Source organism: Neodiprion fabricii, chromosome 6, assembly GCF_021155785.1.
Source record: "Neodiprion fabricii isolate iyNeoFabr1 chromosome 6, iyNeoFabr1.1, whole genome shotgun sequence".
In the NCBI taxonomy this organism is placed as follows: Eukaryota; Metazoa; Arthropoda; class Insecta; order Hymenoptera; family Diprionidae; genus Neodiprion; species Neodiprion fabricii.
In genome coordinates, this window is record NC_060244.1 from 11,713,438 (window position 1) to 11,739,991 (window position 26,554).

Consider the following 26,554-nt stretch of genomic DNA (forward strand, 5'->3'; position numbering starts at 1 on the left):
GGTGTGACGGTGTGGGTAAGCGCACCAACACCTTCCAACCCGCGTCGTCCTTCTCCCTTCCACGCTTCCCTCGCGCCTCTCGTTCTCTCGTCTTTCTTTATTTCTTTCTTTCACACATAGATGGAGGAGACTTATTTTATTTCATTCTCTCTCTTCTCCGGCGAAGTCGAGAGAAAAGGGCGTGAGCAGTCGCACGAAGCTGCGTTTCCGAGGGACACGCGTGTCCGACACAGACCGGTGACGGTTGTCCTGTCCCGTCGCCTCCGGGACCACCAAGGAACCTGCAGGCTGCACCATCACCTCGTATCGAAGACCCGCAAAGATCAGCTCGGGCCCACATGTACGACGCGTGAATACCTATAAAGCGTATATATATATATACATACGTACATACTCAATTTTATTTTGGCCCTAAAACTGTTCCTGCAGCGCCGTGTGTATAATATATATTTTACACCCGGTGCAAGTATGCGGCGTTGATCGTCGGAACGCGCGACAAATTTGACCCCCGGTCCTCGGGGTTCTTATATCCCTTTTGAGAGGGGCGTTCGGACGACTCGCAGGGTACATGATGCAACCCCACTTATGGATCTACGTAAATATGTGTCTCTTCTCCTCCACCTCTGCACATATGATGCGGCGTTGAGGAGACAATTCTACATCCACTTCGTCTGCACACGTGCATCGCACACGTATTTCTCCTATGTACACATGTCCTCTCGCGCTGAGGTGCCTACCTACCTACCTACCTACCTACCTACTCGAAAACCCTCGCTGTTGCTGTACTGCCGCCGCCGCGGCCGCCGCTCAACCGGTTGTGTCTTTCAATTTGTCAGGTGGGCAACAAAACGCGTCGTACACCTCATGTCCCGCGACCCCGAAGGCGACGTGTCATTGACCTTGATACCATTCGAACATCGCTAATTTTCATGAAATCAGACTTTGCCAGGCCCCTTGTGGTAGGATGCGAGCGACGTCGAATGCCTTGCAGTTCGGCAAAGCGCAGTCATTTTTTTTTTTTCAACGAGTAGCATCTGCCACAAAGAAAAGAGTTTTAAACAATATATAACATACTAAAAAGGAAGCAGCATTGAAACAAAACATCCTGTGAATGAAAAGGACCATGACAATTTGGATGGTCTTTTGCGTCTTGTATTTGAACAACGAGAAAAATCTCTACAAAATTGGAACCTTTCGATCACTTTCGATATACCAGGGTATTTATTAGAGAAATAATAAAACAAAAAGGGTCGTGAATAGGAACCATTCAGCAGTTCTATCGACCAAAAAAAAAAAAAAACGATTTTATCCAATTTATCAACTCGTATAATAAACTTTGCACTTAGCGAATTATCATTATCTGTCTTTGGAAAATTTCGTCAAAAAGAGAAGTAGATAAAACGAAATTTGAATGATAGTTGGAAAAAACTGAAATGCAAAAACGCCGTCTGGTGATTGTTTCATAGATTTGAATGCTTATTTGTTAATATATGAAGAATATTATTTACAATATTTACATTTAATCATTGGCTCTCAATTTTCATTTGTACAGCATAATGTTTACTCTCTCATTTGAACATGGCGGAAAGATATAGTATTATTATACAGTTTACGGACGACGTAAAAGTTATAATTGCCGTTAAAAAGTGAAAAACGGATTCCTACTTCCCGAACGTCGTGTACTTAGAACAAAGCTTATTCGACAGTTTTAATTTTGAATTCCGATAAATGTATCGGGCTTGCACTTGAACTGAGAACCTAATCCAATCCAACCATGAGAAACCCGTTGACACCAGCGCTGACTGGCGAAATTTAAGGTGTATAAAGTAGCTGCACGTAGGAAGTCCGAATATCCGTATGAAAATTGAGTGAAATCACGGCGTAAATGAATTCGGATGAACCGTTGCGAAATATTTCATTCCATATATCGGACCGACGAGTTATAGAAAGGGAATCAACGCGTTTGAAAATGTATCAGATTGTGCGGCGCACGGTTATCACTTCTCGATTGGATGGATAAGTTAACGCGGATCCATCAATACCTACGCCTAGCGCATTGTAATTTATACGTCTATACCGTCAACTCTCGGTTTGATTACGAGCCTGGGAATTGCGAAGGGAGCCGCGGATCCACGAGAGCGTCGCGTATAGTTTGTCAGGGAAAGGAAAGAGACGACGGCGGCGTCGACGAGGGAGGGATGGAGGGTGCGGGGCGGGTCGGATAAGGGTGGCGAAGTCGTGCGAGACCGACGTTACACACGGGGCACGGCTAGGCACCCGGTACACATAGGCGCACCTACCCCACATGCTCGGCGAGCGGTCGATATCTACTAGGAGCGCTCAACGCTCGCACGCCTCTGAACATCGAGACACTCTCTAGGCTCGTCGTCGTCGCAGCAGCGGCAGACGACGACGACGACGCTCCTCTCGTGCCGGAATCGCAGCTGTATTTTGGCGCCGCGCGTAACGTCGCGACGCCCCCGCCAGCCCAACAATGGCCAAGAGAGTAAGAGAGGAGACTAGACCAGACGAAGCGAAAAGGAGGGGGGAGGAACGAGTTGCCGCATGGATGTCCGTGACGTCACACCTGCTCGAACCTCCCCGTTCTCTTTACGTTCCGTGCGTGTGAAATATACAAGGTGGTTCAGGTATGACTCGACTGATATTGCGAAAACAGGGTAAATTCTGGACTCGGATGTGACGAAAAGAAGATTCGGTTACACTGTGTGGAAAAATTATGGATTGTCGACTCTCAGGTATATGTAGACCAAAATTTTGTGTCCATCTGAGAATGTCGTGATATTGATCTAATGACGCCGAATTTTCTAATTGACCGTAAAAATTGTTTCACAGAAGTACGTTTCAGCTTGCAACGTTTCATGATAATTGAATGTGCCTACAGCCAAGCTGAGTGCCTGATGTGACGAAGATAAAAGTAGCTGAAACTTGTAGAATAGTTCAACACCGTAAACCACTTCCCCGACGATTAGGCCTAAATTTTGTGTGATCAAAGCTAAATTGAAGGTACTGAGTCTTGAAATCTATGATTCCCTCGAAACGATCGTCGTCCAAAAGTTCATCGCACTCTGCACAAATTCTGGTGAATGCTATCTACCCTCGAATAGTTTCGATTAATACCTGAATCACCCTGTGTGTGGATTTTTCAGATCACGCTAATGTACGCACACGTGAGCCTGGGATCCACAAGTGTAATAGAGGAGCGCGTACGCGTGTAGAAGGGGCGGCGCAGAGCAACCCTGCACCTACTCGCACCCTCGAAACTCTTTCGCGCACGTAGAGCCGGAAGGGGTTTCGATCTATACCTCTTATCCTATACCCTCCCTGCAATGTCTCGCACGCTCTTGCTGCTTCGTACGTCCTCCGGGTACCTGTGACTCCGTGCGTAAGTGTAATGCAGGTACGCGTGTACACGGTAGAACAAGCCAGCATAATACGAGGAATTTTTTATTTTAACGCTGCAAAAATACGTGGACAAGACACGGCTTGGATGGAAGGTAGGATTAGGTACTTACAAATGAACAAAAATTGAGTGTAGGATTGTTATATTCTCTTGGTTTATAGGACGTTATACTGAATCGTAACCTCTTCCGTTTCCAAAATTTTGAAAGCAGTAAACGGATCTTTTGTCGTGCGTGAATCAAAAATGCTCAACTCGTAGTGTATTTGGCGCGATATCTTCGATACACGGTATGTATACGTTCACCGCATCTCCACGGCTTATGAATCTCTCCGTATGAGGCAACATTTTTTTTCTGTGCGCTGTATCGGTTGGCTCCGAAGGAACAGACTCGGGACAGAGTTTTGAAAATGTCGCTGATGGCGTACATTAACTCCGTGATTGATGCCTTTTAGTTAAAAACGTCCCTAGGCGAGGGTTCGAGTACTACGGTCTATAGGATGACATTTAGTACTGCCTTAAGAAAGACAAACACTTTTAACTCGCTGGGAGTGGACTAAAAACGTTAATTCCATATACCTACGAGTAAGTAAGTATTTTCTTACTAATTCCTTTTCTACTCTTTTATACTTGTCATTTGATAGCTCGTATATATAGGCATACAATATTATGTCGGGAAATATTAGGTATTAGATTTTTATTTTTTCCTTCACAATCGCTCCGGAAGATGGTATCGTGATCTCTGTATTTATACTTGTACAAAGTTATGAGAGAAAGAAAAAAATTGATAAAATAGTATACGCTCACTGAGACCTTCGAGTGAATTTGATCAAATTTGCTAAGACTAAAGCTTTAGTTGGTCTTACTTTTTGTTAATCAGAAACGTAATAAATTTGCTAGAGAATCTCATCACGACTTGGCTTCAGACTTGGCTTTTTTCTTCGCATTAGGGTCCGTCGCACCACTTGGTAGAGATTACACGATGTTATCTGGGAAATTAAAATATTATACTCAAGAATGTTAAAACCCAATATTGTCTGATGTAACACTCTATACGCCGCACCGCAGATATCAAATTACAAGAAACAAGATTTTTAGTAACAAAATATTTATTTAGAGGCTTTGAAATTGATGGACTTAGTCTACTCATGAGTTGAAAATGTTTGTCTTTCTTTAGGCAGCACCAAATGTTATCCCACAGGTTCCAGCCATCATGTATACCGGCATTTCCAACTAAAAGGCATCGCGTTTTATTCAATGTGTACAATGCAATTCTAAATGTCGGTCTTTTTTGTAGCATGTATTTTATACGTTGCACGGGATCCATGAATGAAACGAAATCGGAAAGTGGTTCAAAGTTTTATTAAGGTAGAATTTTATCAATTCGACTATGGACGTAGGTAATTTTGTCGAATTAATAGTTGTCCCAATTAGAAGCATTAAGCCACCGGCTTACCTACGGTAAGATCAACTAATTACAAGTAGCCGGTAATATGGAATGAAAACTACTAACCGAAGAAGATAACGTGAAATTCGAAAAGAATTCTCTTGTTGCTAATTTGTTGCTGAAGTCCCAATTTTGTTACAACAGCCGTTTCGGTGGATTCAAGGGCGATGCTAACCAATGCTGAAAACCACCCTCAGTATCTGAAATAAGGGATATCTCGCGTAATTTTGTATTTCTACTACACCGGCGGTAATTTTCAAAGCTGAGGTTGGTAATTTGAAATGTATTCTGACGTGAAATTCAAGCAGCTCAATGGCAATCAAAATACTGTTTTTATATTTTTCTTTATTTGTTACTCGTGGCGATGACAATGGTTTTCAACCTAGGCATCGCCCTTAATTCTGCCGAAACGGCTGGGGTAACAAAATCGGGATTTCGGCAGCAAATTAGCAACAAAAGAGTACGAAATCTCTATATTGATTTTAATCGACTGTACTCAAGCGGTCATGTCATCTTTAGAGACATCTATATCAATATCGAGCTTAAGCATTCAATTAACATTTTAAAAAAAATGGTTGCCTGTAAAGTCGGTTTTACGGGCGAAGATTTTACATGACAACGTCTTTTTCTCGGTAGAATATTTATTGATATGAATATAATTAAATTGCACAATAGGAACAAGGAATTGAATGAAAATAAGAATTGCACAAATTTTAACTATAGAAATATATTTTGTTTACTAAAACATTGTACATGTAAACTCAAACTTAACTAATTCCTATTTGAGTGATTTTGTTGAGGATAGGACGATGATAGGAGAAATATGAAATGAAAGGAAGTGTTTCTGCTGTAATGTGTCTTGCGAAAGTCAAGTCGATAGTTGTTCCTTTTAACGTAGTTGACTTAGAAACGTTTGATACGCAATCAAGATTATACGTATTTTTCATGAAATTAAGAAACGAGTTGTCAGGCTTTACGTTTTTGTTAAAATCACCACACAGAAGAATCGGTATACTAGAATCAACTTGCACGAACGGTGGCACGTACTGGCTGTTGTGAATGTACGGACCGAGTCCTTGCAATAGCAACATTCCAATATCCTGCAGAAAGACAAAGACAGAGACACAAGCATGCGCCGATTCAATGCGCCTAATTCTCTAGTGCTGCGCGCGCGGCAGACCGATCATAGTTGAGTGGGAGAGAGACGCAAGGCATTCGGCGGGCCTCTCTCTCGTTCGGTGACTCATCGTAACGTTACCGGGCGTTACACTTTTTCATAAGTGACTCCCAGCCGCAACCTAATTTAAGACGTTGTCACGTCAAAAATTCTAAATATTTCTGCATACTTTACGTCGTAAAAGTGTGATAGAATTCCGTTGATCTCATTGAAAAAATAAAAGGTAGCTTGTCTCCTAAACGTATGTACCGTCACAAAGATCTGCTCGAATATTAGAATTTAGTCTGAGAGGATCTTAAATTTTGTAACTGAATTTGTGTACGACAAGCGGGAGCAAATGCTATTTCAGCCAGCTTGTCCACGCCAGTGATATATAAACACATGAAGCAATTACTCCAACCGTGCACACGTTGTGACGAATGATCAATTTAACATTGCGTCAATGTAACTACGTTTTTATAGTGAAGTTGTCGGGCGTGATGAGGTCGGTCATTATGTGTCGGTTTCTTCTATTTTCAGCTCAAAAGCTTCCCATCATTCTTGAAAGCACCCGGCGAGTTTTCTCCGGGGTCCGCGATGCGGGATCACTCACATGCGAAATCAATATACAAAAATTTCTCGGAATTGATAATAGGCAGCTTTTACCCTACCTAGGCATTGTTTAAACGTCGTAAAAGGGAGACCAGTTCTCCGAGGGCGTCACGTGGTTTTTCCTACCTATAGACCGACCCTCGACCCGCTCTACCTCCCTCCTTCCCCCCGCTCCCCGCTCTCTCTCTCTCTCTCTCTCCCTCTCTGTTTCTCCCACACACACACACATTTATATATATATATATACATACATACATATATACACATACACATATATATATATATATATATATGGGTTCCACTCGGCACGGTACTGCAGGCTGTCACCATCTGTGGGGTGAGAAACTTTCGAGCACACCTACGCACTGAACATAGCTGTGAACATTTCCCTGAACGAATGGCGTGTAACTTACTGCTTTATTATGTGTATAATACCTATGTATTAGGTACAGGTGCGGATCGGCTATGGAGAAATCGTTATCTGTATGTGTAGGCATACTTGCTGGAGATGGGGGGGATATTACCCAAAGTCTATGGGGCAATTAGGCACGGTACGACTTGGGGTAGCGGGGGCAGGTGGGACACCTGGCGTTTCGAAATTATTATCCAGAGTCCCAGTGAAAATAACAACTCTCATCCTCTTATATTAATTTTATTTGTCTTGTCTTGTTTTCCAGTATCAGATGGCAGGACCGGTGTACTTTATTGTCCTGTGTGTAGTGAACTTTAAGAGTGGCAATAAAAGAATACGTACAAAAAGAAACATGCTGAAACCATTTTGATGTGATGAAGAAATAGAAAAAAATAAGATGACGTATGTGATTTTTGGTACTGATGAAAAATTGGTAACTTGATGTGATCATTCTTTCGTAAACGAGGATTCATGCTCTCGTCTTAATACTCGTTGGTACATACAAAGTATGTCAAGACAAATGCCTTGTAAATTTATTTTCTGAAGAGTTCTTTTCCTAAGGTTTGATATGCGATGTAAAAAGTTCTGAGACAGATTCTGAGAAGGGTTCTGCTTCGGCGTAACCTATAATCCAGCTTGTGCCCATAGCTGAAAAAGGATATGTTCTGTGGGCATGAAAAAATCATTTTATTCTATAAATCCCTGCACAGTTCTCCCACAAAAAGTTGAGCTTTTCTAATTTTATTTACTTAGGAATATTCCATATCCATATTTAACAAGGAGCTCGGGATATTATGAAAACTATATGGAAAATGTTTTATTTCCAAGCGTCAACATCAATTTCTTGGTCACTTAAATTGTTCTATTTCCAGTATTTGAAATCCACGATGAATTGTACGAATCAACCGAATAAAGGTAGGACTTGCATATGTGCATCAATCTGTACCCCGTTGATGAAATGATCTCCAAAATGACCAGAACTAGTTTTGTGTAGCACTATGGTACCGGTTTTAATACGAGTACATTCTTTTATTTGCGAAAGACGCCCAAATTTGAAATTCTAAATATCTAAGCGCACAAGTATGACAAGTACATGTATCAATGTATAGGAAGTAGCGGTTCAAGCAAGGGTTACATATATGAAAGGTCAGATTAGGTTAGGTGAGGTCAAGTTGGGTGCACAGATACTTACGCAGTCCTGAAGCAGGTAAGGCGTAGGCGTACGTATAATATACATGTAAAAAGGTACGTAACGCTCCGTAGGATGAAGTCGGATCAGGACATGGTACCCTGGGAATCTCGGAGCGCAGTGTGAACAACAGTTATTATGTATGATAATAGCAACAATAATTGCAATAGCGTTATAATAACTTTAATATTATTAACGTTTTACTTGGGACATAACCGTCGAAAGCAATTCATCACGGCGAGATAAAGACCAATTTCACTCATATCTTTCTGTTTTGTGATTGCAGTTGTCTTGCTGGACACTACGACAGAAGGACGTCTCGATTGGACCCGGTATCCTTACGGCGCTCAGGCCAGCACTCCGGGTGTAAGTACATTTAGGATACAACTAGTAACTGCACGATCCTCGCTTATGCATTACCCTTCAAATTCAACAGACATTCGCGTCGACACAGGTTGCCGCAGTTGTATGGAGGTCCTAGACTGAAATTTCCGGATTTCACACGACATGATTTGATCACGGAGCTGAAATTGACTCTCGGCGTTGGGTTTAGTAGAACTGAGAATGAACGTTACAACATAAAATCACCCGTATTGCATTCGTATAATAGCAATACATCTGATTGTGAGTTTGGATAGTGTTTTAAATAACCATTGGTGTCGGTGTCCAGATTTTTACATCGATATTCGAATGATTGTGCTGGCTGACAAAAGGCCGATAAAGGTCTAATCCGTTCTCTATTTGAATACAATTGACACCTGATGTGATCCTGGAGGACAGTGTGAGGTTCATTTTACTGTGAAGGCCATACCCAATCCCGTTGCTTCCTCGGCATTTGCAACAAAATGTTTCTTACGAGATTTCAACCGCACGGTGACTTATCTCGTACCGGGGGGAACAGACGGTATATTTGCTGGTTAAATTATGACCACGAATTCCTCGATCCCTGCATAGTAGACTGTTTTCTCTATTTGCTCATCTCGTGCGCCGGTGGTGTGGAGCTACTGCCAGATTCGTGCGTTACAATTTTCTTATACATACGCAGGTACCCAGCACCATGTATTGTACAGTGGTCGTGTATCGTTGGCGTGTATAACTATGCGGTGCTGCGGTGGTAGCATCCGGCGTTACAACATTAAACATGGTACATTGTATACCTTAGGTAGCAACGAAAATCAACACAAGTTTAAAGCGCTTTTCAAACGCCGTCACCATTTTCGATTAGCGCTACCACACTAACGACCTACATATTTGAAAAATCTACCCTAACGCGGACGAAGGCCGTTTCGTCGGGACATAGCCATTGATGCTTTACCAGCAACACCGGCAGCGCTGTTCCTGTGCCGACTGCTCTCTAATTTGTTCGTTCAAACAAAAAGCAATTTGTTAGTCGACTTCGCTGAAGGAAAGAGTACCGGGACGAGAACGAGAACGAGGATCCGTCGTTCAGACTCATCGACACCGTCATCCGCATCCGCATCACCATCGCCATCATCATCATCAACGGGGTAGATGCAGCAGGAACGACGGCAGCAGCAAAAGAGCAACGGCAGTCTCGCGTCCGTGAACTGGGCACAAGGCTGATTTAAACCTGTCTGGCAACCCGCTGTGCGCTCAACAATTGAAAAACAAACATGGCGCCCAATGCTCGCTTCGCCCTGACCAGCGGGGGCTCACGTATGCGTCGGACCTCTGCCCGATATATACCGATATATACGACGCGTACCTTTCCTCATTCTCATCCTCTTCCTCTTCTCTGATGGTTTTGAGCTCTTCGCGCGGAGGGAATTTGTCGGTGGTACCACTTGTTCGTTTTGACAGTTAATATACACTGTGGCCCCGGGAAATTGCATTGTGTCGGAGTGTCCGAAGAATCCTCTGTGTTTTAGACCCTACGGTCCTTCGCATTATTCATCCTGTCTCGTCGCTCCGTTTCCCGTATGGCAAGGATTTTTAAAAATCCTCACAAGCTTGATGATTCCGAGAAGTCACACAAATTTACAGGGTCACGTTTCTCATTCCTGTGTGTGGAGCATGCTATTTTAGTCTGAATTAATTCTGCGAAGTAAAGAGTATTTCAAGATCTACAGTGTGTTTTGTTTTGACTAACAATTGAAGAGAACATTTATTCCATGTGATGACATTTTTGTTCAACAAAGTTAACAAAGAAGACTCGTCGTGATAGCATACCGATTTTAATGTATGTACATGAGCTGCCAGTGGATTGCATTACTTGGAAACTTGCGTCGAAGACTGGACAAAAATATATAGAGAGAATATTATTCTTCACTGCAACCTTGTAAGCTAGCGTTATTGAGGTAATATTATTAAAACAAAGTCATAACTTTTTCCTTAATAAAATGTATCGAATTTTATTTCTATTTTAATTCCTGTTCCGTGTTTGATTCCATACCGTTCATATCGTCAAGCATGACTTAAAAATAATTTTAATCCGCCATAGGCCTTATGTATTCAGAGAGGAATCAGATTCGAGGTTTAAAGTTTAAATAGCCGGAAAATAGCGGGAAATGTATCTGTATCTTTCGCTTAAAATCATCTTTTAAGGATAATATCGGGAAGTAGTGAAAACGAGTCGACTACCGGCAGAGAGGTAACTCGAGCTTTTCTTCGGATTAATCTAACGTACCTAATGCAATAAATTTCTCCGTCAAGATACAAAGTTATTAATATACAGTGCCCAAGGGCGGAACTGCGTCAGGGCAAACAAGCCAAACAGAATTACTCTGGAGTATTTGAACAAACCGATGAAGGTTGGTGCAGAGGTCCTACCACCAGAGAAGCCCGTAGTAGGAAGATGGGGTCAGAACTCACACAAAGGGGGCTCAACTAATCACCGAAACTTCCCCTTTGGACCAACTTCTCATCCCAAAGTCTTTGGGCGTTCTACATTATAAATACACCCATTGTATACTTCTACACCAATAAATGTCTACCGCTTGTTCTGATACTCACATACAAACTGTTTTTCGTGCCCTTTTTCTTATATTTATTATTGCACAATTGTGTTAAGAATTTTGGAAATTGTCGGTTCCTTCGTAATTGAAATAATTATAAAAAAATTACCTCGGAAGTGTTGGACGTCTCACAAGTCTCGTGTTCCATCTTCGCATAGCTCAGATGATAAATCTGTTGAACACTCCGCGCTGAAATGGTACCTGAAAATTCTTTTTCAACAGCTGGACGATCAGTCTAATTTCAAACAAACTACTTTGAAACGCGTTCTCCAAACAATTAACCCATTATTTGCTTTTGCTGGTATTCCCGGAACGTCGGTCACGATTAGGGATCAGCGGGGTATGATGGTGGTGGGACCCTAGCTATATTTGGGAACTGCTGGCAACGCGTTATCTATCTGAAAGTAGAGATCTCGTCGTGCGGAATTAAAGCTGATCTTTTTAAATAGAAATGTGGGGTCTGCCGCTACACAGACGCGGATTCGGCCCATTAATACTCCTTCTCTCCGATCTTCGAGCGTGACGTTTCAGACTCTTATAATCTTCTTCATCATTCTCAAGTTTCACTCATCATCATTAAAAACGTTCCGCCATCTCTTGAATAAAACAAACAATCAAGTAACCAGACTTGAGCCCATGCCGTGATGAACGAAACGATCACAGGTGTAGTGAAATCATTATGCAAAATCATGAGCTCTGCAACATCATGTAAATTGCAAAATCTTCACACTCTTATTTGAGTCGGAGACTGATTCTGTGCGTGAATGATCTGAAGAAAATGAGCGTATCAAGTATGATGGAAGGAATCGCATGGACGAGGAGGGGTAAAGTAACACGGGGTCGGTACAGATGAGGAGTACATAGTGAGTAGGCATTAGTTTTACCCAGAAGATGGACCTTTGAAGTTGGGAACCCCAAGAAGACACGCGTGGCACAGATCTTATCTGCAAGTTTCATCTCCCGTGAAGAAGAAGAGTCCTTCCCCAATTCCGATCTACGTCGCTGCATAGAATCGGGGTATACATCTTCTTGGATCTGGTCTTGAAATTACTACGCGAGTCTAAAACTAGAAACATTTGTAATATGTGACCGGCATGCAGAGAGAATACGTACTATCCTCGCATGTGTGTAGGCATAGACGTGTGCACGCAGATGGAATTATGTGAGCACGATAGTTTGTTTGGTACGCGCACGCAAACCGACAGTTCTTCTTCAGTTCCTGGCTCTACTGCCATACGTTTTCACGATACGACGAAACGGGACGGGACGGACGCTCGCCAACCAGATCACATACCGGGCATTATTAATTCCCGAAAGTTCTTAAAAACAAAAGATTAATTCCGCGTGTAGGTACGAGAATGCATGCCTTCTCGGGGAGGACTGGTCAGGAATTTTTTACCAACTTACAGTCACAGTCTTCTCTGTGGGAAAGATCGTCTCCCCCGATATATAGGCATACTCGCTTGTGTGTATACCTATGGAATTTGAAAACGTGAGCAACGGTTTATGATTCAATTCGTAGAAACGATGGGCTTTTATTCTTCAGCCATTGCTGTTGCACTTCAATGTACATATTCAGGACCTCTGTGTCGAACTTATAAGGACATGATCAGAGGTTCTTTAATCCCGTTAAAGATTAGCATTTTTCAACCCGAATACCCGTAAAATTGACTTTGGCATTCCAATTTTTGCGCATTTTCTCTTTACCTACGCTGTAAGAAGAATTTTCGTCCTAGCGATAGTTGGTTGTTCGATGCTGCAGCAAGCCGAAGCTCCTGTTTCTGTTCCAGCTGGTGTTGCCGCTGTGGTGAACGGCTGTGCAAAGCTTTATTAATCCCCGGGAAATAGATGAGTTACACTGCAAACACTTGGACAATGGCGCTCGGCGTGGCTCCCCTAGCACTATTGTCGATCGTGTCAAAATAAATCTGACCCGAACGTGTTCAGGTTGAGTTAGGTTAGGATTTATTTATAATCCTTTGGCCCTTTTTTCGTTGTCTCCCTCGATATTGATCGACACATATTCAAACGTGTTTCGATCTTTTTCGAAAAGCTTTTACCTACACACACCTGGGTGGGTATTTTTCAGGACGAAATTTTTCGACGAACGGATTATCTCAGTCAGGGTTTCGAATTTTCATTTTATTACTCCATCTCTTGGCTTGTCTGAATTTGTTTTTCGCGGTCCATGCATTATAAAATTGCGTACCTCTGTCGTACAAATGTTAGTATACAGCGGTTCGAAATTTTTTATATTCTCTCTCTTTTTTTGCAACTTTATTTTCAACGAAAAAACATTTTCCTTGCCTATTTATGATGCATGTTGCGTCCAGAAGACTTGCGCCTCGTTTCGCATCGTTAACGGTACAGCGAAAGCGTTGAATTCTCGGCGTCAGTTTTTTTTCCCGTGAAAAAATGGTGTATCAAAACAGAAGAGCGAAAAAATGGGAAGCATTTTATTTGAGTTTTACGCAGATGTCCAGTTGAATCCGCTTTGGTTACGACGTCGACATCTTCGGTGTCCCGACGTTCAAGCCATCGAATTGACTTATCGTAGGTTTGATATCATGCATGGATATAATAATGCATAAACTAATAAGAGTGGTTTACTGTGCGTAAATCGAATTGCAATATCTGATTCGAAATTTAAAATATACTTCTGCTTACGAGGTAAACATTGACAGCCAAAGAAAAGATAAAAAGGAAGAAAGCGAAACAGGGAGAAGCAAAAAGAAATTGACCTCCGACCGTCGCGTCGATAGCTTTGAACACAAAGTTCGCGATTGAGGAACGACGTCTGCAGGTCGAGTGTTATTTCCTTGGCTATTTCTCTTGGGCATAAAAGGCCACATCCACCATCCCCGTAACGTTCATTCGCAACAAATCCGCCTTCGAGCCACAAGGATTGATGTCTGATCCCCGAGGATTCCGTGTCTATCCTTGCGACGGTGTCTTTGGTGGCAGCTGAAGCCGCCATAATCCTTTCCCGGTAATATTTTACGCTTTATTTTTTATGGGACATTTTTTACGTCCGCCCGTTTTTGTGCGTCATTCCTACGACCATGGAGCTTCGGGCAGGGGGGTGGGGGTCTGTTGACGATTGATTTAAAATGACCTGGCAAATGGCCCTCTTTTCTTCCACGTCAGTTTTTACTTTTTTACTCTTCTCTTTTTATTTCTTACCTCCTTTGCTTCCTTTTCTTTCTGTTTTCTTCCTACTCTCTACAGTCGTGTACACACGCCCGTGTTTTTCCTCTTTCGTTTTTATCACCCCTTGCACGGCGTTTCTCTTTTTTATTTGAATGTTCTTCTTCGCCCAATGATATTTATCTCTCCCCCCGCAGCTTACGTGCGACGTTTTTAATTTCCGAAGAGGTCCAAAGTCGTTACCAACCCTGTCGTACGTATTGGGTCGAGGCACGTCTTGACGCGCTTGGTTTGATAAGGTTCAAGTCTCTCTCTCTCACGCACTCTACATATATACGTACACTCTGGAGAAATGCAGAAGTAATATATATAATATTATATTATCTTCCCCTTTGAGAAATAGAAATGTTCGTCACGGTGCGATAAGAAGAGTGAGCCCCGGCCTCCGCGCATCCTGCAATTTTCTCTTTGAAGAAAATACCCTTCCTCCCTGCCCCTTATTCGTCTTGTTTTTCCTCTGGTCTGGTCTTGGCGACTAGCTGCCTCGCAACGTATTCCGCATGACGGTTTGGCGGCATCGCCGCCAATTGATGCGAAACTTTTCTCGCAAGTTAACTTAGCGTCAGCTCCTCGATCTACCGGGATCCGTTCCGTCGATGTAAGACGGTATTATATGGTTAAGGAAGAGGGAGTTTGTGCCCCGGGTATTCCCCCGGCGGCCACCACGGTTGGTTTAACCACCCTCCGGTTCCACCTGCACAACCGGGCTTCTCTTCTATCCAGTTATCTGGGAGTTCTCTTATCGCGTCGTCCTTCTCTGTCCGGTACCCCCCGCGGCCTCAGCCTCAGGACCCCTGGATTGCCCCTCGCACTCTGCTCCCAGGTTGCCTTTGGCCTCCCTTCCCCCCCTCGCTGTGTACAGACGGAACGTGAGCCCGTCCCCCGTCTGCCTCCCTTTATCCCATGGGCAATGCGGTCACGTTCCGGTTACCATGACTACCGCGAGATGCATTCCCATTCCCTCTCGTTAGCTTAAACCGCCCGCGTACCGAATTCTAATGGGAATCGTACAGATGCGCAGACTTCTTATTCGCCGTACCTCCCACCGCCTCGTCAGTGCGCTTATGTACATATATCACCATCCATTTTTCATCTGCATTCTCATCCATTCTTTCACCCACGGAACCACCGTTTCCAGGATAAATCAACACATTGTTACGTACGTGATTGTTATATGTATGTATGGGAGTATATTCCGTTATGAAAGGGTAGAACAAATAATTTTACCATCTAAACGCGGGTTATATTTGCACAAGTAGGACGTGTCATTCATCGACTTGAAGTATATCGCATTTTTCATACGTACCTGTTGTTTACTCTGTTTTAAATCGTTTTACGTCGCGATTAAGTGTTCTGAAACTCTTTCCGGATACCAGAAATGGCGTTGAAGTATTTTGATCGATATGATTGAACTTCAATGTTATTTTACACGCATAAAACGATGGTGTTTTATATATAGTCAATAAAGTGAAAACGAAGAAATGTGCAGAAATTCCGTCAATCCTCATTAGTTTCCTCTTCGTTTCGGTCGTCATTTGTTCACTCTGACTCAATTTAGTGACAAAGAGTCTTCTTGCGTCTCTTTGAAATTGACTCACTCCCTCGCTCTACTCCGAAGATTTTTCCCGCATTCGAATAATAAGGCAGATTTGATAATGTTAGGAGGTCATTCAACGAACCTGTCACTGAATAGTGACGAAGGCTTTTCATAGCGCCCGTCATGTTTTTGAACATGTCTCAATCTTTATTCCACATCTCCTACGTGTAATCGGGTGTTTGTATGCGGCTTTTTCAGAATGGTCCCTTCGTGTATATGTCTTATGAGATTGTATCTCGAAAATGTTTCATACTTTTGTGTAGAAACATAAGTAGGTACTGCTTGCTGAAAGGATTTTATGCTTCAAACAATAACGACTGTCTACGTTTTGTCACACGTTTTCGGCATTGTGTATTGTGGAATTACGAAAAGAATCACTCATCTTTGTATTCAACAGTGGATATAAAACCATTCACAAATCGACCGTATAAAAGTTGTCCGCAATTTTTATGGAAAAGTTTTTGATTCGAATGTCGACTCATGAGTCCTACGATAGTAACTCTCATCACTAGGATTACGTTCGCAAGTCTTTCCCGTATTTAATGAGCATGTCATATTACGACTGGATTATAGGACTTGAATGAACTTCAGAGATACGGTTCAATAGTTGAAAACATTCGAGTCAACGTGACTTTTATACACGATTTGAAACAAATTCGCATTACCGCACATAATCCCACGTGAGTAGGCATATTTCATGCGAACCAAATAGTCTCAAATACACGTCTTCGAACGATTCCCCGTGGTATTCTGTACTGCACGACTTGGCAATACCTCACATGATTTCCCGCGGATCAAGCGACTTCACAGGGGCATTGAGTGAATTCAAGAGATTTCTGACCGAGATGTTTACAGATATCTGGCCGAGTTGAAAACTGTTGGTGAACCCCTCCTGCGTTCCAGGGATCACACGCCAACTGGAACAACGTTGACAAGTGTTATATTTTTCAAGCGTCTGAGGGGGATTTCACGTTATATGAGTATGGGTCAGGCGCGATATCAGTTTGTAATATAAATGAAAAACGGCGAGCGAGGGTAAAAGGATATGGGGAAAAAACGGCGGAACGGTGATAATTTATGACGGAGCAAATTCATGGAGCTATGTCGGCTCCGGGGGGATGCAGAGTGCCGGAGTTGATACGAACGGTCTGGATTCTGTACCAGACCAGCTCGAAGACGAGTCAATAACGCAATCTTATAGGTACCTACATATACCATATAAGCATGCCAGAAAAGAATAACGATTATGAATTATCGAGCCAAAGATATCTTTTTTCGATCGCAGCGCGCACAGATCATCTCATCCTATATCCCGTATGTGAATATGTGGCGTGCATTCCGCGTCTACGTGACAGCGAACAAGCCGCCCGCCGCACTCGGCAAGTCAGTTATTTGTTTCGTCTCGTTTCACAGGCGATATAAATTATCGCTTATTAGAACTGATAGCGTTTTAACTGAGGGATATATTTTAGTTGGCGGTTGGACGACTCGCCGCTCGAGCTCAAGAAGGAGGAGAAGCGCGTGTCTGCGTGTGGGCCGAATTCCATCTGTTTAAGATTTAATTTTGAAATCAGAGCTCCTCGCGCGTTATATGTGTACAGGCTTCATGAATTTATTTGTTAAATTAGTGCATCGCTTTGCTTTGCTCTTTCGGAGTAGGGGGTGCTCCACGGAGCGACGCTCAGGAGGACAAGGAGGAGGAGGCAGGAGAGGTGGAGGCCAACACTTGCCTAATTATTTATTCGTCTTAACGAGGAAATAAAGTATTCAAAAGAAGACGCAATCAATTCACTCTCCGGCCTAACGTCTTATCTGCCTTATTATCTGGCCGAGAAAGCGAAAGAGGGATAATAAGAGACTCTTGAATAACGTTGATGTGTTTCTAAAAGTTCGTTCCGGAGTGACTTGGAACAAAGAAAGAAACAAAACAACATTAATTGTTTCTTGTAATTCCAATTTTACAGGACACAGTTTTCTCTTTTCTCTGTCCTTATTGTATTTTTAAAAGATACAAATTAATTCTTAACAGCGTCTCTAGATGGTAGACATTTTCTAAAATTTCATCATTACAATTATGCTAAGCGGGTAAAAATGGCATCGCCCACTAAAATTTTTTTGTCTAATTTATCATCGAAATTGATAGGTCACACGTAACTATCATTGTATTTTTATACCTTCTGATCACACATTCTAAAATGAACATGTTACAGGGGCTCAAGCTTCATTGTAAGGTTACGGTATTGTGACGCTACTAGTCGGTAGTCTAAAATTGGAAATAACTGATGAATTTCGAAATTTTTAAAATCGAAAAACAGTTAAGAATTAAACTTGAATACTATCTTTCGAAACGTACAATAAAAAAAAGGAAAACACCAGCCTATTGTCTTTAACGAAAAATACAATGTGCAGTTATGACTGGTTGGAAATCTTTTTCTTTCTTCTCGTCCCACGAATCTTTCTTTTCTCCAAAAAAGTGGGATACAAGGTTCAGTTTGAATAAATCTTCGCTGAGGTAGAGCTGGTTTTGACATAGCAACAAATAAAAGATCCGATTGTTGCTCTAAAGTAAAGCACGAACAGTTGGCAGAGAGAGAGAGAAAGAGAGAGAGACAGAGAAAGGATGTGAGAGGCGTGGCGAGCTTCTCTAAAATCACCATCAACTTTTCTCATTTAAACTTGTTACAAGTATCTGTCTTCTCAATTCTTCTTAGAATGTATAATAAAGAATATTATATATATATATATATATATATATATATATATATATATATATATATATATATATAATAGACTGTATAAAAATATCGATGATTTGTTTTCAAAATTCAAGTCGAATATATTGTTCGAAATGACGAAAAAAAGATTCTGTCCAAGTTTCAGCTCTTAATATAAATATTTAAAGGTGGCTCATCGCGATTATCTTCTATTTCCCAATTAGATAATTCGGGAAGTTTTTTTTTTTTTTTTATTTGGAATTTGTAACTCGTCAACGCGTTAGTGTACTGATAAGACAATAATGTATTTTTCTAGGGAATTGAACACTTAACAAAAACGGTCTCCTATCATTTTACGATAAATCTACTGTTTCAAAAGTTTTTCAAGGTCCTATGTTGACCTTTGACCTTGGATAACTTTTGAAAGAGTAGATGTATCATAAAATGATTGTAGACTTTTTTCGTGGGGTGTTCAATTCCCTACGAAAATACGTTCTGGTTTTATCATCACGATATTGCGTTGACGAGTTATAAAATTTCAAAGTTAAAAAAAAATTTCCAATGTTATCTAAGGAACATTGCAGTGAGGCATCTCTAAATATTAATGTTAAGAGTTGAAACTTGGACAGTATCTTTTTTTCGTCACTTTGAACAACATTTTCGACCTTAATTTTGGAAAAAAAGTCGATTCTTTGATACACATATATGTATATGTCTACATGAATGTCTATATGTATATAGGTATATACACGGTGTTGCGGACCGCTAGGGTTTTTCCCCCATTAACTAATCATAATTGTTCATTTCCTCTCAGGTGAAATGAGCTGCAGGTCGGAAAATACCTAGAGTTATTAACAAAGATATTTGATGGAAACCTTTTCAGACAAGACGAGATATTCGAAATACGCGAACTTCTGCGAGAACAAAATGGACAAACTGTCTTGTAAAAGTTCATCTCACCTCCTCGTGCCTTAGTGCCGTATCTGCATAACATTATACTGTACGTATAGACTCAACGAGATTTTGAAGTTTTTGGTTATTACTTGATAATCTACTCAGAATTCTTTTGTTATTTTGTCAAGAACAGCAAGGACAGAACACTCGCCAATGCATAAGTTACAGTATCACTTTGGCGAGTAACGAACAAATAAGAAACGTGGTTTGTTGTTTGTTTGTGTCAGATCATCGTGAAGGATATATATCGCGTAGCTATTACATGAGGAAAAAAAGAACACGCTTGGTATAAAAATTGTGGAAAAACGCAATAAATAGAGTTTTCCAACAACACTGTTACCAAATGCTTCCATAAACAAGTATCGTTGTCGTGCGCACTAACAATAAGTCTGTTCAGTCAGCGTGTATGAATTCAGAATCAAACTGTAGCATTGAATGTAAGGTACAAGAGACAATATTCCGCGGCACTTGACACGAATGACCCGGCCTGCAAGGCAAAGCTGCGAGCGAGCGAGGGTTGAGTAATTCGGGGGTTTTTCCGGCGAGGATTTTGCTCTGCAAATAGTGGAAGAGGCCCTCTGAATCAGTCACCGAACTCTCCTGCTCCGAGCTGCCCATGTACAAGTAAATGGTCCAGCATATGCATGCCGTAGATACACAACTGTGAAACTTGGCTATATTTGCATAGAGAAATGCCCTCTCTTCTCTGCACTTGTGCTAATCAGTTCTTTATCCCGGTAGTAATTCTCCGCAGGGCGACAAACCTATGGACCTTCATCTTACTCGGCTAATGCAACGTCTACGGTTTCTCTGCATGTTAATTTTCCGGGATAATGTAGCTAGCTTTTTCTCTCTCTCGCTCTCTCACCCCCTACCTTTTCTTTCCCCTCTCTCGCTCTCATGGTATTATTAGGCAAGTGTAACTTCTACTTATATACCGAGTACACAGGCATTACGTGTATATGTGCGCGCACGGTGGTACAAACTGTATACGTGTTGCGGGGTAGGGACCTCTGCCTTGGCCAATGAGAGAACCAGCTCCGTCATATTTCGCCCTAAATCTTAATTAGGAATTTTACGAGGAGGAACTTTACAGAGGGTTGGTTGGTTGGTTGGTTGGTTAACTCCCTCCCTCCCTCCCGCCCGCCCTCCTCCTTGCCTTTTCTCTCTCGCTATATCGCGCTATCTCGCTACTCCTCCTTCCCTTCTTCTGTTTTGACCCCGCTTGCAGCGAGAGCTGCTATATCATAATTACATCCTAAAAAAATAAAAAAATATACAAGTAAAGGGAAGAAGACAAAGAAGATATAAGAAAGAAAGAAAATTATAACTCGGATGCTTACAGTTAGTCAGTAATAACTTAAAACCCTGTGAAACTTCCTGATGCGTAAAGGATCGCGAACTATGGGCGATGTAGAAAGTGAGGAGGAGCTTTTGATCAAACGCTGCTTATTCTGAACGAGAAAACACTGTGGCATATTGATTTCCGATGGCGTAATGTAGCCAGCTCGACAGCTGCCACATGCTCCAAGTTATGAAAAAATGAAAATTGATCAAAATCTTCGCCCCCGACGTTATCGGATAGGGGTAGGCGTTCGGAGTTGGTTCTACAACTTCAAACTCGAGATTCGATATCTCGAGAACCCCTCGAGTGATCCAGTTCAAACTTTTAGGGTATTTGATTATCGCTTTCGCCTCAAACCTGAGCTGAGAATGCGGGAATTTCTGACCACACTTCATATGTCCAAGCGAAGTAAGAATTTCAGATAGATGTAGTGCTCAAAATTAGTCTGTAGCTTGAATTCTTCTTTATTCGTGCACGAATGGATGAACACTTTTCTTTAACAATACCTAGCTCAGCGGAGTTGAGGTTGGGTTAAAGAAAGTTGTCCCGAAATGACGTTCCCGATGTATGCCCACTTCGCGGGATGTAATTATGTATTTCGCGTGGGGAGTCGACGTAGGTATAACGTGCCGTAGAAATATACACCTACTGCTGCCTTCGTAATGATTTTGGGCTCGACGCTCTCGTAGCAAAGCCTTTGGTTTGAATTAAACGCTGTTGTCTCTCAGCCCGCGAGGTTGATGTTCGGATACACCATACTAGCAGAGTTTCGTGAAATTAGATAATTCCAGAAACACAAGGGACATAACCGGTTTTCCAGGTGCACGAGGAGCGCTAGCATGCAAAATCTTTGTTCACTTAATGCGCACCTTAAACCTCTAGCAAACATTATTCCAATGATATTATTTTCGCTCTCCCTAATCCTTTAATCTCCGACGTTCGAACAATGCGAGATCCTTCACCAGCAGTAAATAATACCCTCGAACCTTTTCGAACCTTCATCAGCCAACCTCCAACTTTTATCACATGCTCGTACAAGTTTTATTTTCTGCCGGGTTGGTATGTGCCTTTCCAATTTCACCAGCGAATCAACGTATATACCTATGTATGTAGGTAGTATATTATATACCTACGACTCACGGAATGAAACCTCACGCCTCCAAGTCAAACCGAGAAGATCAGCTCAAGCAATCCTCGAGTAAGAAGTTTGCGTCGAAAGGTATTCCGATCCACGTCTTGCAGGGTAGAAGAAGTTATAACTCGATGTGACTGGGTGAAATTAGTGAAAATTAGAGGAGAAAGGCTGCCCGTAACGTTTCCCCGCATCCACCGCAGGTATAATTATTCAAAGTTAACGCGGGAAGGAATACGTATAGAGGGCCTAATCCACTCCTAGAGACACTTGAAGCCGCGGAGCAAACACATCAACGGGGAAAACACACTCGAGTTGCCGCCGCCGCCACATACTTGACACCTTGTGTCAATAAATACAGCCCTGGTCTTTCCCTGTACTGTGGCAGACGGGCAGGCGAGGCGAGGCAATGGCTGATAGATTTATGAACCCGACGTACGTGCATACGGGTGTGTTCAGTCGTATAGGTAGGAGCCTCTTCGCACGCCATACCGACTCCATGCAGCACCGGTGTAGCGTGATGCAGTGGAGAGAAAAAGCATTCTGTGTCCGTGGGGAAGGCAGGGCGAGTTATCCACGAAACAACCGAGGAGAAAAGTCACGCCCGAAATTTATTAGAAGCGCGGAAAAGATGGTACCTAGGTGCTGTAAGGAGAGTTGGAACGAAGTCTCGGTTGCACGTCCGCTTGGAGCACACTCGCAACGCAACACCTAACACGTACGAATTCTCACCAGCTGTATAGAGGATGGATCCAAACTCCGAACATATTTACTCTCCATTCTCTAGTGGATGGGTATATCCTAAGGCACAATAAAATTTCGCAGCAGCCGGGTACTCTTCGGGAAGCCATCGATTCTTTCGGCTTCTCCATCACCGCGCTCTATCGTACACCTACCAACTACCTACGCTACGTTCGGTACTTCGTCTCCCCTCACTCACCATATTTTTCTCATCTATTTCCCGTCTCAAGAATTCTTTTTTCACTCCAAAGCGGTCACCCTTTCCATGCCTGGAGTGGATTTGCTTCTAAGTTTAGAGTCGTTCTCTGCCATTTCCGCCGCGTTGAAGGCTAAGTTTCTATGCTTTCGGCCGAAACGTGGCAATATTTTTTTTTTCTTATCGATAGAATACCAGACGATTAATGATGCGTACGTTCTGTAAACCTATATTACCGTTAGCTTTTGGCAAGGGAGTATTTTCTTAGTTTCATTTATTAAAGGACGATATGGATTCTGTGATCGGTACGATTAGAACTTTTGATTGATCCAAATTAATTTATCCTAAAAATCTTGCCGCGTGCAAATAATTTTCAACCATCGGTGACGATGGATTCCGACGATTTTCACTTGCGACAAACGGAAAGCTGTTGGATGCTTTAGTTTTTAGCTAGTACCTAGTTTTTGACGGCCTTTTCTACGGTTCTGAGTGATTCCTACATTTAAACATCTTTATTACGAAAGACTCACGATACGAAGAATGTCCTAGTATGTGATGAAGAACTTCCACTGGAATCTGCTTTCATTTTGAAATTCTACACCTACGCGTCACGCGATTAATTTGCGCAAAGGGAAATTAAAACGCAAGCCACAACTCAGAAGTTGAAAAATTATCTGAAATGATATTCGTTTCATAAGTGAAAAATGTACTATTCTGAAAACGCGAGAAATCGCTACAAGTGTTTATAAGTTTAGAAACGTTTTTTTCTTACGATGTACGCGGCGGCTCCACAATTCGCGCTTCATTAGCTACACAAACCGAAGGGGACAAGCTGCACGCGCACGTTGAGAGTCTGGCGAATTGAGATCTAATAATTGACGCGACCCGTCCCGACTGTCGAACTGACGGCCACAGTTTAATTTTATTATTGTACCTTGCCGAGGCGACGTAAATGAAATTTGGAGCATGCATCTACTGTAATTACGGCATTGTCAGCCGAAATCCAGGATAACTTATCCGCCGGACGATTAGGTGAACGGTGACCAAGCGTCACGCGAATGGTTCCTCGCATCCGCACCTGATACCTACGCGCTTCTATAAAAGTCTGCACCAATTATCGTGCAGCATCACGGCAAAGGAAGTCCGCTTGGCCCCCACGGTACGGAGTCTCAACTATTTCCATGCCACATAAATTAGGACTGAAAGGGTTAGGGGGCCGCCCCTAATTCTTTCGAACGACCGTCAAGCGTCAGATCGACGGTTATCGCTTTAGGAGAAGATAAATTTAAACTACTGACGAACGACAGCTTCAACGAGAACGACGACAAGTTTATACACATACTTACTATCACAATTATGTGTGTGTATACAGCGCAGCTTGCTGTTCCCACACCCTCATCTATCGATCTATACGTATGTGAAATTCGGCGCTCCGAAACGTGCTTCCAAAATGTAGTATCTTTACGTACGGGCCGACAGGTTCTCAAAGTCATCGAAATATTTCGTTACTCTGCGACAATGTACGATCGATTCAACAATAACCATCACGTTCAGCACCCCGGCAGTATAATAACTGTGCATTGGTCAAACCCCGTTCAAACCTGACTGCGAACGTGAAAACTACCTTAACTACCATCGCCCGAAGAATGCCAAGTGAAACGTGCCTAACCTTTATTAAACCTGGCCAAGTTCAGATGGATCGTCAAATTTGTTGTAGGAAACATTTACTTGAGATTATAGATACTTACTTCTATCCAGCAGATACTTAAATTTTCAGTCGAAGCAGCTACACGCACAATTTAAAGACTGCGCGGCAAGTTTAACGCTTGAGAAAATTGCTGTAATTGCACAAAGCCTTCTTATTACTTATATAATCTTTTGTACAGTGTATAGAGAAGCGCTATGCCTTGCCCCGTCTGCCACGGCACACGAACGGCAACGGCAGCTGGGGGGGCAATGCGTAGACAGAAGGGAAAACGATTGTAAGTAATATTATCTGGTGCGGCTGCGGGAAGACGCGCTGAGCCGTTCCTCCCGCCCGGCATCACGACGATGGACCATTATTCCACGTGAATTCGTCCTTTGACGGTCCAATTTCAGTGTATCCAACGCCCGCGCTGAACGTTTCAGGGATCCCGTGGAATGGCGAGCAGCCCTTCTTCCCTCGTAGTCATTCCCCTCGATTCAGCCTCCCAGCTATAATACGGTGCTGCAGGACACAGAGAAGCGGACGCTGACGTTGAAAGAATATTTACTCGAATTACTAAACTTCAATTCAAATCTCTAGTCAAGTTAAGATCCAGGCGATAATTGTACGTGGATAATGTTGAACGGACGAATTTATTCACTCCGTAAATGATCCAGAAATTTAGTAAATTACGTTTGAGATTCAACAAAATATCAGGCTAAACGATATAATTCTCGTCTTTGAAAATCTGCGAAGAAACTTGTCGAGTTTTTTCGAAGCTCTATGGATTCATTGCAAGCCCGTATGCATAACGCTAAATATTGCAGGTTAACCAGTTCTCGGTGCGAATTCGGTAAACCGAGGGAAAACGGTTAAACTTGACAGGCTCTGTGACCGACTGCGCATGCACACAATAATTGAACTCTATTGGTCGGCAAGACGTACCGAAGCGTTAGTTTCGTCCGTAAGGCAGGGGAGCCAACCTACTCGAAACGAGGCTCGAGGTGCTAAACTCTTCTGCGACAATTGGCGGATTGAAATTATATTTTTATGATAACCAGTAAGTAGCAGTCGTTGGTAATCAGTGAATTAATAATAAAATTTCGCCAAGCTTTCTCGAATCACTAAGTCAACGATTTTACATCTCTTTAACCTAAAAGAAATTCGCATCACCCACATAACCTTTACAAGCGACGTTTGTAACTCGAAGCTTCAGATGGCTAGCCTGTATGAAACTCCGACAAAGTTCCCGCACTCGGACGCTCAACCTGGTAAGTTTCATCATTTCCTCTTGGTATAAAAAATGAGTTATCGCCACTGGTCCGGTCACTATAAAAAGATTCCAATCACGTGAAAATATAGTTTTATCATTTTCCGAGAGTACTCGATTTCTTTCAGGGTCTCTAATAGCGTACGTATAAGATGCGTAAAAATGTATATCATTCGGTCGTGTGTATGTCTCCTGCGCGACCGAAACTCCTCCGCCAGGCCTCCTCCTTCTACTTCTCCTCTTCCACCTCCGAAAAGAGAATATTAATGCCTCTCATATTTTATACGACCACTTGGGCCGCATGTATGCTCGTGCGCTCGTGCGCTCTGGATGAGCGCTTATGCCTAGAGTGCACCGCCCGTATACGGGCCTCTCGCCTACTATTAGGGGCCAGAAGTACACATGTGTGCGTGTAGGGTGTAGGTGAGATCCTTATCGGCGAGACAATGACAAAACGAGCGAAGACGAAAATACGTAGAGGAGTTAATTCGGCGTCCGGTTG

At 42.5% G+C, this 26,554-nt stretch overlaps 1 protein-coding gene across 15 annotated transcripts in view; it reads left to right on the top strand.

Moving 5' to 3' along the window:
• The window catches only part of LOC124184492 (ephrin type-A receptor 4), a 156,845-nt gene that overhangs the window by 87,451 nt on the left and 42,840 nt on the right, over window positions 1-26,554 (top strand). For all 15 annotated transcript variants that reach the window (XM_046574238.1, XM_046574243.1, XM_046574239.1 and 12 more), the window contains exon 3: window positions 8,521-8,600. In XM_046574238.1, coding sequence (XP_046430194.1) covers window positions 8,521-8,600 — 80 coding nt within the window. The remainder of the gene's footprint in view (window positions 1-8,520; window positions 8,601-26,554) is intronic.